The sequence below is a fragment of the Mirounga angustirostris genome, unplaced genomic scaffold (assembly GCF_029215605.1).
Source record: "Mirounga angustirostris isolate CCGP_5_RB_7025 unplaced genomic scaffold, mMirAng1.0.hap1 SCAF_14, whole genome shotgun sequence".
Classification (NCBI taxonomy): Eukaryota; Metazoa; Chordata; class Mammalia; order Carnivora; family Phocidae; genus Mirounga; species Mirounga angustirostris.
Window position 1 is genome coordinate 27,374,623 of NW_026991722.1, and position 16,097 is coordinate 27,390,719.

Genomic DNA, 16,097 nt, shown 5'->3' on the forward strand with positions numbered 1-16,097 from the left:
CAAATGGAGATGTAAAGTAGGGTTGGGTATGTGAATCTAGAGCTTGGGAGAGCTCCAGGTTGGGATTAAGATCTGGGAGTCTTTGGGGTGCCTGGGTGGATCAGTCGATTGAACACCTAACTCTTCATTTTGGCTCAGGTCATGATCTCAGGGTCGTGGGATCAAGCCGCGCACTGGGCTCCGTGCTCAGTGGGGAATCTGCTTGAGATCCTCTCTCTCTCACCTTCCTCTGGTCCCCCTCCCCAATAAATAAATAAATCTTAAAAAAAAAAAAGATCTGGGAGTCTTTGGCATATAGTCATTAGCATATAGATAGTTAAAGCCAGAGACTGAATTAGGTTACTTTGGGAATGAGCGTAGTATAGAAAGGTGATAAGAAAAGAACCCAGGGGCACCCCAGCTTTAAGAGTTTGGGGAGAAGAGGAGAAGAAGAGGACAAAGGAGTGTGAGCAGTGACCAGTGAGGTAGTATGTGTCCCCAGTGCCCGAGAGTGTAGGGTCCCAGAAGCTGAGTGAAGGAAGTGTATGAAGGAAGAGCAAGAGGTCAAGCCTGCAAAATGCTAATACAACAGGAAAGAGGTGGCAGCCAGGAGATGTTGTATTCAGAGCAAAATGTAGAGGCCCCATCCTTCCCCCAAGCCTTTTGACTTGTACACCATCCCTGGACACCCCAAGGAGAGCTGGTACAGTTGCCCCAAGAACTTTTGATTTATACAGACCCACGTGTCCAAGCCCTTTTTATCTGTTCTGTGCCAGACATTGTGCTAAGTGCTGGGGATACAGACATTATTGGTAAACAGACCCTGTCTTTAGAATACTCTCATGGAAATATTCTACAAAATGTATAACTTGAATCTTCATTGTTCATAAAGAAGCAGCTCGTTATTTTTACAGAAGGAAAGGAGTTGTAATTTTTTTTACTTACTCCAGCTCAGAGAGAAAGAACTGTGAGTGAGGAAACTTCCAATTTGTTTCCCGGAACCTACACTCTTTTTTTTTTTTTTTTTTTAAATTTATTTGAGAGAGAGAGTATGAGGGGGAGAGGGGCAGAGGGAGAAGCAGACTCCCCACTGAGCAAGGAGCCCGATGCGGGATTCAATCCCGGGGCTCCGGGATCATGACCTGAGCCGAAGGCAGTCGCTTAACCAACTGAGCCACCCAGGCGCCCCAGAACCTACACTCTGTATTTTTCTTCTGATTACAAAAGTGCTCATTGCTTCAAGAAGTATGTGCATCTGAGCGGACACACACACACAGAAACACACACACACACAGAAATGTACAGCAGAAATCAAATGCCCTGAATTCTATCTTCTGGAGATAATTGTTGGTAGTGGTTTATGTGAGTTCTTTAGTTTTTTTCCCACATGTACACAGCACTCCAGAGCATGTTTACTGTGATGTGTAGTTAAGTTTGTTTTTCCTTGTTTATTAACAATTCTTCCATTTCTGTATCAGTGCTTGATTATTTTTCCTTCTGTGGAATTATTTTAATATTTATTCTCTACCTATATGTAACTTAGGTGGAGATTAAAAGTAAAGAAATACAGATTCCTAATCTCCAGGGTGTTTTTAGTTGTAAGAAACGTGTCTTTTGCTTAAAATAAAATTATGTAAGTATGAATTTTTGCACACGTGACTTGATACACATGGAGTTGCGTTTGAATTTTATTTTGTGATGTATAATGATTATTATATATACAGTATGTTCTCCTATATCTTTATCTCTAGGCAAAATAATTGGAAGCTGACTTTTTTATTTTTAAGTGAAATTTTATATTTTTAGTATAAGAATAGATTCAGATTTTGGCATAAAAGTTGAGTTTCCTCTGAATTCATTGGATATTCCCTCTGCTTTCTGAGAGGTATATAAAAATAAATTTCTGAATGTGCCAGAGCATATGGTAAGTATAAATATTTGTTGGATAATTGAAAAATTTCTTTATATTTATTAATTCTAGTACCTGGGACAGAGCCCACTATACAGTTGGTACTCAATAAATCCTTGTGATTTATAGGTCATCACTCTTGTCTCAGGAAACATTTATTGAACACTGTCAAAAGTCAGAGGCAGATCAGATCCAAAGACATAAGATATAGTGCCTGGCCCTAAGATACTTGTGGTTTATGTGGGGGGGAGACAGAATTTAAAGATAAATTAACCTGTAACCAGGGCCGGATGACAAGTACATATTGTAGGAGTTCAGAGTAAAGCATGTGTGGAGGGGTTGGTGTGGTCACTGAAGGAAGATTTTGTCTTGAGGTGTGATCATAACTGAGTCATCAAAGGCACTGAGTGCCAGGCGTAAGAATCCGTCTTGCATTAAATGGAGAGCTGTGACTGTTTGTGGTGTTCAGAGCAGTGTTTTGCGGAAGCCAATGTTAAAATGGCATTTGGAATGAATTGGTGGTGGGGCAGAGGCTGCAGGCTTGGAGACCATTTAGGACCTGCTCCCCTATTTAGTGCTTTGGAAAATGAAGTAAACCACAGGGAGCTCACCACTGCTTTTGAGACTCTGGCATCAGTGATGATCTCAGCAAATCCCCTCTCTCTCTCTGCATTCATACCATAGAGGTCCTGTGTCTGTCTTGGGATCCTCAAGGGAGCGTCAGGCCTTTGCCATCAGCTCAAATGGTTGTCCATCCTTCCCTCCAGATTACCTTCCTTGGTCTGGATGGTCCATTTGAATCAAAGCACCAGCTTCTCTGTCCTTCCCCCACTTCTTCCTTGGGCCAACTCCAGGTTAATTTCTCTTTGGACCTAACTTCCCTAACCAGTACAGGTAGAGAGTTTTCTTTGGTTCCACTCTAGAAACCCAGAGAAGCACTGAGTTCTACCCCAGGGGAAATAAAACCTAAACAAAATCTTGTGTGTTCTTTCCAGAGAGGCTAAGAAGTTTTTAAAAAATTCATTTGATTCTCTGGCTGCATTATCTGTTCTACGGCTGCTGGGAGTGGGCAGGCAAGTTTGGGATTAGCCGCTGGAGACCTCATTTTGTTTAGTGGAGGGAAAGAATTTGGAATTGCAAGGGCCATCCTGGAGTGGGGAGAGAGGGCTGAGTGAGGTGGGGTTGGAGTGGAGTGAGATGGGACACACGGAGGTTAAAAACTGCCTGAGGGATAGGTTGGATAGGAAGGCTCTGGAGGCCTGTGGGTTGGAGGAGGTGTGGTTGCTTGCTGTGCCCTTGATCCTGTGGCCCGTCATGTGGCTGCTTCCAGCTCCCTTGTCTTCTCTTCCAGTTAGCATTTAACAACCACAGAGGTCTCTTCCAGCTTAAGAAAAGAGAAAAAAGAATCTTCTCTGTTCCACGTTCCAGTCTCTGCTTCCTGATTTCTCATTCGTCAACTCAGTAAATTTTAAAAATCTCTCATAGCTTTTTGAGGTGTAATTCACACACGACACAATTCACCTATTTATACTGTATATTTCAGTGGTTTTTAGTATGATCATAAGGTTGTGCAGCCATCACCACAGTTAGGAGCTGCCAAACTGTCTTCCATAGTGGCCGCATCACGTTACAATCCCACCAGCAGTGTATGAAGTTCTAATTTCTCTACATCCTTACTGTCACTTATTATCTGACTTTATTTTTTAAAGATTTTATTTATTTGACAGAGAGAGACACAGTGAGAAAGGGAACACAAGAAGGGAGTGGGAGAGGGAGAAGCAGGGAGCCTGATGCGGGACTCAATCTCAGGACTCTGGGATCATGACCTGAGCCGAAGGCAGACGCTTAACGACTGAGCCACCCAGGCGCCCCATTATCTGACTTTAAATAGTTTTCCTACTGGATATGACATGGCGTCTCGTGATTTTGATTTGCTTTTCTGTAATGGCTAATGATGTTAGCATCTTTCTATGTGCCATTTGTATATCTTCTTTGGAGAAATGTCTATTCATATCCTTTGCCCATTTTTAAATTGGGTTATTCATCTTTTTATTATTGGGTTACAAGAGTTCTTTTTTTTATTCTGAATATAAGTCCCTTATAAGATAATTGATTTGTAACTATTTCCTCCCATTCCATGGGTTATCTTTTCACTTTCTTCAAGGTGTCATTTTCAGCACAAATATTTTTAATTTTTATGAAGTTCAATTTATTTTTTTCTTTTGTTGTTTGTACTTTTAGTGTCATGTGTAACCCAAGGTCATTAAGATTCACACCTATGTTTTCTTCTAAGAGTTTTAAAGTTTTAGCTCTTACATTAGGTCTGTGATCCTTTTTGAATTAATTTTTGTATATGATGGAAGAAGGTAAGGGTCCAGTTTCAGTCTTTGGATATCCTGTTGTTAAGCACCATTGTTGAAGACTGCTCGTTGTACGTTATATTGTCTTGGCACCCTTGTTGAAAATCAATTGGCCTTAAATATAAGGTTTTATTTCTGGATTCTCAATTCTCTTCCATTGATCTATTTGTCTGTATGCTAGAACCACACTGTCTTTATTACTCTAGTTTTATAGTAGGTTTTGAAGTTACAAAGTATGAGATCTCCTTTGTTCTTTTTTAAGATTGTTTTGTCTACTCTGGGTCCCTTGCATTTTCTTATGAGTTTAAGGATCCAACTTGTCATTTTCTGCAAAAAAGGCAGCTGGACTTTTGATTGAGATTATGTTGAATTTGTGCATCAATTTGAGGAGGATTGCCATCTTAACAATATTGTGATCTCATCCATGAACATGGGATGTGTTTCCAATTATTAAGTCTTTAATTTCTTTTAACGATGTTTGGCAATTTTCAGAGTACAGCTTTTACAGTTCTTTTGTTAAAGTTATCTTTCTATATTTTTTCTTTGCTCATTATAAATGAAATTATTTTCTTAATTTTATATTTTGATTATTCAACTCACTTAAATTTGGCTTTTCTCCTGACCAGTACAACAGCATTTCTCTCACTGTAGTAACCATAGGCCTCTGTCTCCTGATTGTCTCTTTCTGACCTCCCAGTCTGACAAACCTATTTATTATAGAAGTGTGCTAAATATCATTGCAGTGTAATCAGACCCACTTCTTCATTTTCTCATAAATACTTGTATAATGCTTTTTGTTATTCATGATTTTAGGCGATTTGACAAACTCGTTTGTATGCATTGTGTGGCTTATATCTGAATCTGATATCCACAGTTCACAGTGTAGATTAAAGTAATTTTGGAGGGGCACATTGCTTCTTCAATCACCACCATTGTAAATGTTTGGTAGCCATTACCAGCAAGTGACCTCAAATTCCATTTCAAAAACGTTTATCTTTTCTTCCTAATATTAGGTACATATAAGGTCTTACATTTTTGGTTCTTGTCAACTTTTTTTTTGCTGGACATTTGCTGGACAGCACAATCCAAAATCACTGATAACTTGTGAAACTGTCAGGTTTGTCTTCTTAAAATTTCATAGTGAAAGGGGAGTATTAGGGTGATGTAGTCATTTTTTTTCAATTTGTTTGCGTGTAACAATTTTTTTTTTTTTTAAGATTTTATTTATGTATTTGACAGAGAGAGAGAGACAGCCAGAGAGGGAACACAAGCAGGGGGATGGGAGAGGGAGAAGCAGGCTTCCCACTGAACAGGGAGCCCGATGCGGGGCTCGATCCCAGGACCCTGGGATCATGACCCGAGCCGAAGGCAGACGCTTAACCGACTGAGCCACCCAGGTGCCCTGCGTGTAACAATTTTATTTAAAGAATTTTCCTATAATTTTTTTCTTCTTTATCAGCATGTTTTCCTGTGTTTCTAGTTTGGGTTTTTCTTTTTTTTTAAAGATTTTATTTATTTGCTTGACAGAGAGAGACACAGTGAGAGAGGGAACACAAGCATGGGGAGTGGGAGAGGGAGAAGCAGACTTCCTGCGGAGCAGGGAGCCCGATGGCGGGGCTTGATCCCAGGACCTGAGCCAAAGGCGGACGCTTAACGACTGAGCCACCCAGGCACCCCGCTGTGTATCTAGTTTGTGTGTTAATGCCTGAGGTGTTTTTTTAAAAACCCTACCTCATTTTATTGGACTTTCTTTTAAAGTTAACTTTTTTTTTGTCTTTGTTTTTTGGAGATCATTTCAGACTTCATGAAAAGTTGTAAATATAGTACGGAGAGTTCCATATACCCTTCATGCAGCATCCTCTGATGTCACTCTCTCACATAATCATAAATTCTATGGTATAGAACATTTGTCACAACCAAGAAGTTAATGTTGGCACAAAACTGTTAACTCAGATGTAGAACTTATTTGGATTTCAACAGTTTTCCTAGTACTGTTCTTTTTCTATTCCAGGATCCAATCTAGGGTCCTACAGGGCATTTAGTTGTCCTGTCTTTGTTGTTTCCTCCAATCTCTTGATAGTTCCTCAGTCTTTGATGACCATAACATTTGTTATTCCTTTTTTTTTTTTTAAAGATTTATTTATTTTAGAGAGAGAGAGCGAACATGGGGAGAGGGAGAGAGAAACTTCAGCACTCTGTGCAGTCCCTGACATGGGGCTCGATCTCACAACCCTGAGATGATGACCTGAGCCAGAACCAAGAGTCAGACACTTAACTGACTGCACCACCCAGGGGCCCCATGTTTCTGTTCTTTTGTAGACCGTTCCTTAATTTGAGTTTTTGTCTGGTATATTTTTATGATTAGATTGAGGTTGTATGTTATTGGAAAGGATACTTGAAGAGGTGATAGGCCTTCTCAGAACATCACATGGGGATATGCTACTGGTCTTATCAATCTTGATTAAGCAGTTAATATATTGTTTGCCGAATTCTCCACTGAACCTTACTATTTCCCCCTTTGTAATTACTAAATATTTAGGAGATACTTTAATGCTAGCCAGCTGTCTTGTTTCTGCTTACATTTTCACTCACTCACTTTAACATCCATCGGCAGATTTTGCCTGTGGCAGTTATTACCATGGTGTTGTAATGGTGATTTTTCTGTTATTCTCATTCCATCTACATTTATTGATTGGAATTCTGTAGGGAGGGGTGTCACTTTTTGCCCATTTATTATTTATTTATGTCAGTATGGACTCGTGATATTTATTTTATTCTGTAGGTTATAATCTAATACTCATTTTATTGCTCAAGTTCTTTGACTCTTTCTGCATGAGTTTTAAGTGAATATGTTTGTCAAGATGAAGATAAATCTATTGAGGCCTACACTATGTGGACACTGTTCTGTTGACCTCTAGGAGAATGGAGAATGACCTAATTAAAACTTTCCTCCTCTGTTCATGAGTCGTAATTTGCTGCTGCTTTTGATGTCTTTCTCTGTTGGGATTAGACTAGTGAATCTCCCAAATTTAACAGAGTCGAAATTGAATAATAATAGGAAATATGAAACACACTGCTTAGGAATTTTATTTAGACTCCATTTGCTAATTATAAAATTTAGATTTTGTATACAATTTAAGAATTTCTCATGTTGAAAGCATCAATTATTACTATATTATAAATTATTTCACATTATAAATCTCATTTTTAGGAAAAGAAGAGATCTGAAACTCTTCAGAGGGAAGAATCTGATGAAGTCTCCCTTCCAAAAACCTCCAGAGAGCTGGAAATCCCTACTCCAGCTTGTGGATTCAAAGGAGACTGTCTGAAGGTGTTAACTGATTCCCAGCTCCAGAATGCTGCCAGTGGACAAAACGAGAGTGAAATGTTTGATGTACCACTCACCTCCTTAACTATAAGCGATGAAGGGTCCCTGACATGGAACACAGAGACCCTAAAGGAAGGGGAGGAGGTCAGAGCCTGTGTTGGGGATGATGCAGTGAAGCTGAAGGTTGACCCTGGAGACAATGTCGGAACCAAAGTAGAAGCTCCCAAGAACTTTACAGAAGTAGAGGAAAATAAGTTGGTACAGTGTGGACCTTCTGAAAGCACCTTGCAGTCTAATTTTTCTTATACTCAGCAGGAAATGGAAAATTTACAGGTCAGAGAAACTCAGAAAAAGAAAGACAAGCAAGCCTTGGGTTTTTCTTCAGAGGTGCTACAAAATGTTCCCTTGCAGAGTTCTTGTGAAGCCAAAGACATTTTTCAGCCACCTAGAGTGAAAAAACTATATCCTCAGTTGCCAGCCGAAATTGCTAGAGAAGCACCAGCTTTGGTGGCAGCGAAACCCTTGTTTTGTAATGAGCGACTCTACCCAGAGCTCCCATCTCAACCAGAACTAGTACCATTTACTAAAGAACAGCTAAAAATCTTTGAGCCTGGTTCATGGCTGGAAAATGTTGAGTCATATTTAGAAGAATTCGACAGCATGGCTCATCAGGACAGGCATGAATTTTATGAGTTGCTTTTGAACTACTCACGATGTAGGAAGCAGCTGCTGCTGGCTGAAGCTGAGCTGCTTGCCCTGACGTCTGATTGCCAAAATGCGAAAAGTCGACTGTGGCACTTTAAGGACGAACAGTTGTCTGTGCAGGTATCTAAAGCTTTTGGGAGCCTGGGGCATTTGCAGTGGAGCTGCTTCTCTTGTGATACCATCCAGGTCTGGATTATGCTTGTACTCACATTGACCCTATCCTAGCCCAGAGTAGTGCGGTGTGGGGGTCACAAAGTCAGATGCCTGCAGGGGCCACGCAGGTGACCTGGAGGAGTGAAGTGGGCCGAGTGGGACGGTGGTCGATGGGTAAGCTCCTGCCTGGTCCAGTGGGGGCAGCCGCTCTTGATTGTTGCCGTGATGGTTGTATTGGTCCAACATTGCCACATCTTTTCACTTCCTAAGAGGAACTGGAAATCTGGATTTCTGTGTGAAGGATCCTGATTTGTGAATGTTGGCAACAAAATAGAGAGTAGAGGCCAAGCAAGTCACATTTCCAGGTCAGATGCAGCCTGTGGACCATTTAGTTTGTAACCTTGGGCATAATGCCAAGAACATCCACATGGGTAGAGAGGGTCAAGGAGAAGATGATCCATGGAATAAACTTGAGAGATGAGGAAACAGGAAGGCAATTAGATGTGACCCTGTGGAGGCCAAGGTGACCATTAGGGAAGCCACTTCCCAGTGGCCTGGGAAGGATGGCAAAGAAAAGGAGGCCACTCTTGGCAAATTTGGCAATGAAGGGAAGCTGGAGGAGATATCGAGGAGAAACACGTGCTTTCCCCAATCCCTGATCCTATTCATTGGGGGACCTTTGTATCTCTCTTTGTACATAGAAAGGAGATTGTGGAGAGGAGAACATTTGAAAACTACTGAAAAAGAGAATAGAATCAGGAACACAGCTGGAGGTGTTAGTATTAGAAAGGAGAGGGGTTGCTTTTGAGCAGAATCAAAGAATGATGAGGGTAGGTACAGAGATATTTTGAAGTCCCTTGAAGTTGTGGGGTTATCACATGACTTCCGTGTTTATAAAGTTGAAGGTAAGATTATCAATCGTGAGAGTCTTAGGGACAAGTTCTATTGTTTTCTTCTTAGGGGTTTCTTTTTTTTCTTTGACCTTGTGATGCTTTGTGATTGGCATTATCCCTCTTGGCCCCTGATTATATATTTGATTTATTGTTCCCTATGTGGTAGGATTGTCCCCTTACTCTGATTTATAAGCTCTTTGAAGGTGGTACTGAAGCCAATATATTGTATGCCTGCAGCCTGATTATTTCAAGTGTAAAGAGTTAACTGGTTTCCTGTTTTACCCATTTGTCCACCTCTAGGGTATCTGTGCAGATCAAGTGAAAGTTTCAGGCTATCATCGCTACCAGAGAGTAGAGATGAATGAAAATGCACTGGGGGAGCTAAAGAAGCTATTTGATGCCAAATCTGAGCACCTCCACCAGACCCTCGCTCTGCATTCATACACCTCTGTGCTCTCAAAGTTGCAAGTGGAGTCTTACATTTATGCCTTACTCAATGGTTCAGCTCTTCTGAGATCTTTCGCAATTCAAGGCCGAGGTATGTGAATCGTGAAAGTCTCACTCTTTCTCGTGGTCTGCAATGAGGAAAGAAGTGAGGAGTTGAGTTGATTGTGTACTAATTGGTATTATAAGGGAATATTGGTGCTAGCTGTTTTACCTTGCCTTCCCCAAAGTAGGATTGAGATCTGCCTTCATACCATTTCTTGGGAGCAGTGCTAGGTCTCCCTTCCCTGGGGCTGTCAGTCTCTGCTTCTCTGGAAAAGCCAAAAAGCTTGCTTTTTATCATTAATGTCCCTTAGTCCTAATGTATGTACTTGTTACCAAGTAGAGTTCAAATACATTTTGATTGTAAAACTGATAGCGTACTTTTTCATCCTGTATCTTTTGTACTTTATTTTTGCTTGTCTAGTTTGTTGGGCTGTTTTATATAACTTTCATCAGGGGATCTATAATGTTCTGCATTTTTCATCATATTTGGGTTTTAAAAAACCCTAGCCTTGATTGTATGATGTGTTAAGTGTGAATTAGCTAATTGAATTATTCAATTTTTATTTCTGGGGGAGATATTAAGAATATTTGAAGTAAAAAAAAAATCCTGGGCGCCTGGTGTGACTCAGTTCGTTAAGTGTCCAACTCTTGATTTTGGCTCAGGTCGTGATTTCAGGGTTGTGAGATCGAGCCCCACGTTGGCTCTGCATTGGGTGTGGAGCCTGCTTAAGATTCTCTCTCGTCTTCTCCCTCTCTCTCTTAAAAAAAGAAATCCTTCCCCCTCATTGTTTTTATAACTAATCAAAGAGCTGGGATTAGATCAATGATCTGATTTTTATTTTATTTATTTATTTTTTTAAATTTTTTTTAAAGATTTTATTTATTTATTTGAGACAGAGAGAATGAGAGAGACAGAGAGCACATGAGAGGGGGGAGGGTCAGAGGGAGAAGCAGACTCCCTGCCGAGCAGGGAGCCCAATGTGGGACTCGATCCCGGGACTCCAGGATCATGACCTGAGCTGAAGGCAGTCGCTTAACCAACTGAGCCACCCAGGTGCCCAATGATCTGATTTTTAAATAAAAAATGGATTTGATGAAGTTAATTTTCCCTTACTTTGTAATACTTCACAAAGTTAAAAATTTTTTGGATTACATATTTAGTAGAAATTCAGATTTTTTAAAGTTCTATTTATTTTTTTATTATTTTGAAAGATTTTTTAAATTTATTCATTTGAGACACAGAGATACAGAGAGAGAGGGAGAGAGCATGAGCAGGGAGAGAGGCAGAGGGAGAGGGAGAAGCAGGCTCCCCGCTGAGCAGGAAGCTCGATGCGGGGCCTGATCCCAGGACGCTGGGATCATGACCTGAGCCGAAGGCAGACGCTTAACCATCTGAGCCACCCAGGCGCCCCAAAAAAGTTCTATTTATTTAAGTAATCTCTACACCCAACATGAGGCTCAAACTCACAATCCCAAGATCAAGCGTCATATGCTCTTCCTACTGAGCCAGCCAGGTTCCCCCAAATTCAGATATTTTTGATGCAACTTTTCTCCTTGGATTTTTATCTGAACTAAATATTTTGAAAAGATTTAATTAATTAATTAATTAATTGATGGGTAGAGACACTAAAAATTCTCTCCAAAACACCCATTTATGTGGGGCTCATTTAATCTTCTTTTTAATTTATAGCTTGTAAACAGACAGAAAGCTTTCCCTCTGACCTGTGTCAGCTAAAGGAGTGCATCAGTGTCTTATTCATGTTCACCAGAAGGGTTAATGAAGATACTCAGTTCCATGACGATATTCTTCTCTGGCTGCAGAAATTGGTAAGGGAACAAATAATTGAAGAATTATGTCTTCTTCTAGTTTTTTTTCAACAGCTTCTTCAGCTAATTCATTTAATGTGTTAGTGACATTTTCTTCGTTCATGACACATGGTAATAAGTTATACTTATCTAGTGTGTCATTAAGCACAAAATATTTTTCTTTCTGATACACTTTAATCTCATACCTTCAGCTTAGGAAGAAATGGAAATGTGGGAAGCATGCTAAATTAAAGATGGGATATGTATTTAGAATATAGGTAGCTGATCTAAAACCTTCCATATCATTTATTTTTATTATCTAGTGTCTAGTGTTGTATTCAATCATACTTTAAAAACTTAGAAAAAAGGCTGGTGTCAGGATTTGGGAGATTTAAGAAAGATGTTAAGTGTAAGGAGGCTTATTTGTTTAGTGGTTGTGTTTTCAATGGGGCTGCCTTGGGTGCTTTTTTTTAGGTTAATATTAGAGTCTTACATATGTGGTAAAGTCCCAAGCATACTTATTTGGATTTGAGAATCTATTACAAACTGAGACTAGATTAAACTACTTGGCTTGTATCTATTCACATGTGGCCAGGAACGTGAGTAAGTTGTATTTTGCCAGATAATAAAAACTGGGTTTACAGGGAAACTACTTAGGATTTTTTTTTTTTTTTTAAGATTTTATTTATTTATTTGACAGAGAGATACATAGTGAGAGAGGGAACACAAGCAGGGGGAGTGGGAGAGGGAGAAGCAGGCTTCCCGCCGAGCAGGGAGCCCGATGCAGGACTCGATCCCAGGACTCCGGGATCATGACCTGAGCCGAAGGCAGACGCCTAACGACTGAGCCACCCAGGTGCCCCAACTTAGGATATTTTTATCATAGTACTCGTAGGTTCTTAGGCCTCATGTGCCTCTGTGATAGAAACTCAACATGTTAATAGTGTATTTTTGGTTATATACTGTATATATACTATATATATGTGTGTATATACAGTAGATCTCTGGTTATTCTTCTGAAAGATTCTTAAATTTAAACATTGGCTAAGTGATTTACTAGACCCCTAGGTACACTTTTCTTCTTATTAAATAATGAAACTATATGTCCTTCCCTGTTCAGGTGTCAGTGTTACAAAGAGTTGGCTGTCCTGGCGATCACTTCTTCCTTTTAAACCATATTCTTCGATGCCCAGCTGGTGTTAGTGAGTGGGCTGTTCCTTTCATCCAGGTATGATGATGGTCTTCTGATTTTGAGTGGGATGAGAGATTTTGTTAAACATTTTTCCTGAAGAAATTGCTTTTTTTCTCCTTTAAAAAACTACTTCAACATACTGATATCTAAAATAAAATTCTTAAAATATTTTAGTATATATTTATGTATTCCCAGGCGTTTTTATGCTGGAACTTCTTGGGCCACCCATAATTGATGAAATTAAGATAGAATTGCAAAAGTTCCCCTGTAGTCTGGCTTGGTAGATTCACTCGTATTTAGTTCTGTAAAATTTCTGTGCAGGAAGACTCACTGGGACTTTTTTTTTGTTTTTTGGTAATATTCAACATGGCTTCCTAAATTAACCCACCTCACGGCACAGTTGGTAGAGGCAAAACAGAAACCACGAGCATCTCCATGTTCTTTAATGCTAGCAGAGATCCAGGCCTGTGTGATCGGCTCTCATATAATCACCTTCAGTGCTGATGATATGGTTCACAGTTTCTCTTCTCTGCTGCTTGCCTTTGGGTTGTTTTGTTACTCATAGCAACCACTCAGATGGGTGGAAGCCAAGTGCATGCCAGGTTCAACTTCTCCACATGACCTTCTCTTTAGTATTTCTGGTGGTGAGAAGTCTGAATCTCTTTAGGTAGGAGGAGGATTTTTTTTGTTTTGTTTTGTCTTTGGACTAAAAGAGCAGCATTGTGCTTCGTCCTATATGGTTACAGTAGTTGAAGTCTGCTGCTCAGCTCACGCCGCTCCTCTGAGTGCAGCCGAACCAGGACTGCCAGGTAACCCAGAGCCGCGCTCTCATGCTTGTGGATTACGTGCCATTTCCATCTTTGTTTTCATAACCACTCCCTTTGTCAGAATGCTGGTGAACTAAGATTATGGATACTTGGGTTGTCGGTTTTCTACAGTATGCCTTTTCCTTTTCTGATTTCAGATCAAAGTGTTGAATAATCCATCAGGGGTCTTTCATTTTATGCAGTCCCTTGCCCTGCTAATGTCTCCTGTCAAGTAAGTGCGGAAGAGCTTTGTGAAGTAGAAATTGAAATGCTTCTTTCTACCAAAGGATTGACTTCCTAAACTGCCCAGATCCAAAGAACTGCTAAGGGAAGTGTCAGCATTCCAGAATTTAATATTGCAGATTTTCTTTGGGTTGGATACCCTTTGTCCCCAGATGATCTTATTAACTGCTTATGTATAAGCAATTAAGCTTTTTGGGGTCCTCCTTTTTAGTGGGTTTGCCTCTCCTGTCATATATGTCATTGTGAAAGGTGCCATGGAGAGACAAGAAAGATCATCTTTTCCTTAGAAGAAGAGATGTAGAGAGGGAAAGAAGTGCAGAGATCTAAGTGCTTGCTTGGGAAGCTGCGATCAGCATGCTAGTAGCACTGGAGAGGCTGAAGAGAGGAGGTAGAGCAGTGAGAGAAGGTTCCAGGTGCATGAGCTGGGTTGCAAGAAAGGGCTAGATCTCAGAGAGAAGGAGCAGGCAGGGCACTATTGGCAGGGAGAAGAGGCATTGGCCCAGAGTCTAGGTAAGATGGCTGTGTGGAGGACAGGTAGGAGATCAGCTTGGTTTGAGCGAAGAACTGCATGGGAAATGGTTATACAGTGGAATAGCTGCAGCGACTTGGATTATAGAAGGTTTTAAGGGATCCAGATTTGATACGGTCTGGCCCTGTAGTAGTTGAGGGCTTTTGAATAAAGGTAAAAGTCATATCAAGGGAGGCTAGGATTGACTGAAGGCAGAAGATGTGCTTCTGCTTAATTGAATTACAGTTACAGACTTCTGGCTCTCCTGGCTCTGGATCCCAACTCGTCATCAAGAGGACATTTAACTAGGGGAGAAGGCACAGTCTCTGTCTAAGTGACCTTGAACAGTGTTATTACCACTGGCTCTCAGTCCTGGAAAACCTGTCTGCCTCGGAGCCTGCATTGGGGTAATGGTGGTGGGAAAGATAAGGAGGGGAACGTAAAGGTTATCTTCCCAGAAAAGGATTAAGTAGCTGACTAAATAAGGAATAGGAGTGGTTCCAACAGAACTCTGTAGACGTCCGAGCCTGAGTGTGGGGGCATTGACACTCTAACAGGAGGAAAGTCTGAGGTCATTGAGGCATACAGGTGGACACATACAAGGGACAGATACCAGTGGACATTTGGAGCTTCAGGATTGGAGCTCCTTGGGTTGAAAGGGAAGCAGTGGACCTACAGAACTGGAAGTCATGGGAGAAAGTTCCTGTAACAGGAAGGAATGGATGAATTTTTCAGGGCCAGGCCAGAGGGGAAGGAACAGAGGACTGAGAACCGTGTCGTAGTCTAAGAGAAGAAATTTCGCCACTTAAACCTGCTCATCAGGTCTAGCCAACACCTTGTGAAGTCTGGTTGGCAGGAAATTCTCTCCAGTTCTCTCTCTCTCTGCCTGGAGACGGGGCTTCTCCAACACATGGTAGATAGGATTTTGACTTAAAAATGGTTTTGCATTTAGAGGTACTCTTTTGCCCTAAACAAGCTTCTGAGTTACCTGCAGATTATCCTTTTATATTCAGTAAAGCATCGTTCCTCAAGTCGTGCCCTGGCAACAGTTTGTAGGCCTGGTTGGAGGTGAGGTTCCGCAGCAATCTGTATGTATTGAGGTCCCATGCGTGCGGGAGCTGGGCCAGCATAACCGCTTCTCTGCAATTACTTGTCACTACTAATCTAGAATCCTCAAGGTCTGCACAATGAAGTTAGTGAGGTTTTAGCCGCCTTGAGTTCTCGCCAGTCCTTATTTCTTGTTTGCTAATTTAAACCATTTGAAGATTAGGTGGCTGGCTGACTCTTATGCAGGGTTGAATAGATGATCCAGAGTGCATGCATGCAGGCTTTCTGTGTTTATGTGATTGGAGTGATCTCCCTTGTCCTTTAGAAATCGAGCGGAGTTCCTGTGCCACATGAAGCCTAGTGAGCAGAAGCCATCCTCCTCAGGGCCTGCATCCGGGACATGGACACTAGTAGATGAGGGAGGAGAAGAGGTAACTTGTCGTGTCTGCATTATTTTGATTAATCATTGCCGAGCTCCTCTTACGTGCCATGCATTGTTCTAAGTGCTTGTCACACAGTCTCTCCTTGACTTCTGCCCACAGCCCCATGAGGCGCAGGTATTGGTGTGAGAAAACCGAGGTGCTGGGGGTGAAGGATTTTTCGCAGATCAGGTCACTGAATGGTGGAGTCTCTGAGCCAGTGTGCTGTGTTGTCACCTTCATGTAGGATATCTTCCTGT

General features: G+C 41.1%; 1 protein-coding gene across 4 annotated transcripts in view; it reads left to right on the forward strand.

The window, feature by feature from the left end:
• Positions 1–16,097, forward strand: part of EPG5 (ectopic P-granules 5 autophagy tethering factor) — a 105,928-nt gene that overhangs the window by 4,857 nt on the left and 84,974 nt on the right. For 3 of the 4 annotated variants that reach the window (XM_045886788.2, XM_064577657.1, XM_064577658.1), the window contains exons 2-7: positions 7,460–8,467; positions 9,628–9,865; positions 11,507–11,643; positions 12,743–12,850; positions 13,779–13,852; positions 15,744–15,849. In XM_045886788.2, coding sequence (XP_045742744.1) covers positions 7,460–8,467; positions 9,628–9,865; positions 11,507–11,643; positions 12,743–12,850; positions 13,779–13,852; positions 15,744–15,849 — 1,671 coding nt within the window. The remainder of the gene's footprint in view (positions 1–7,459; positions 8,468–9,627; positions 9,866–11,506; positions 11,644–12,742; positions 12,851–13,778; positions 13,853–15,743; positions 15,850–16,097) is intronic. The other variant, XM_045886789.2, reaches the window with a different exon arrangement.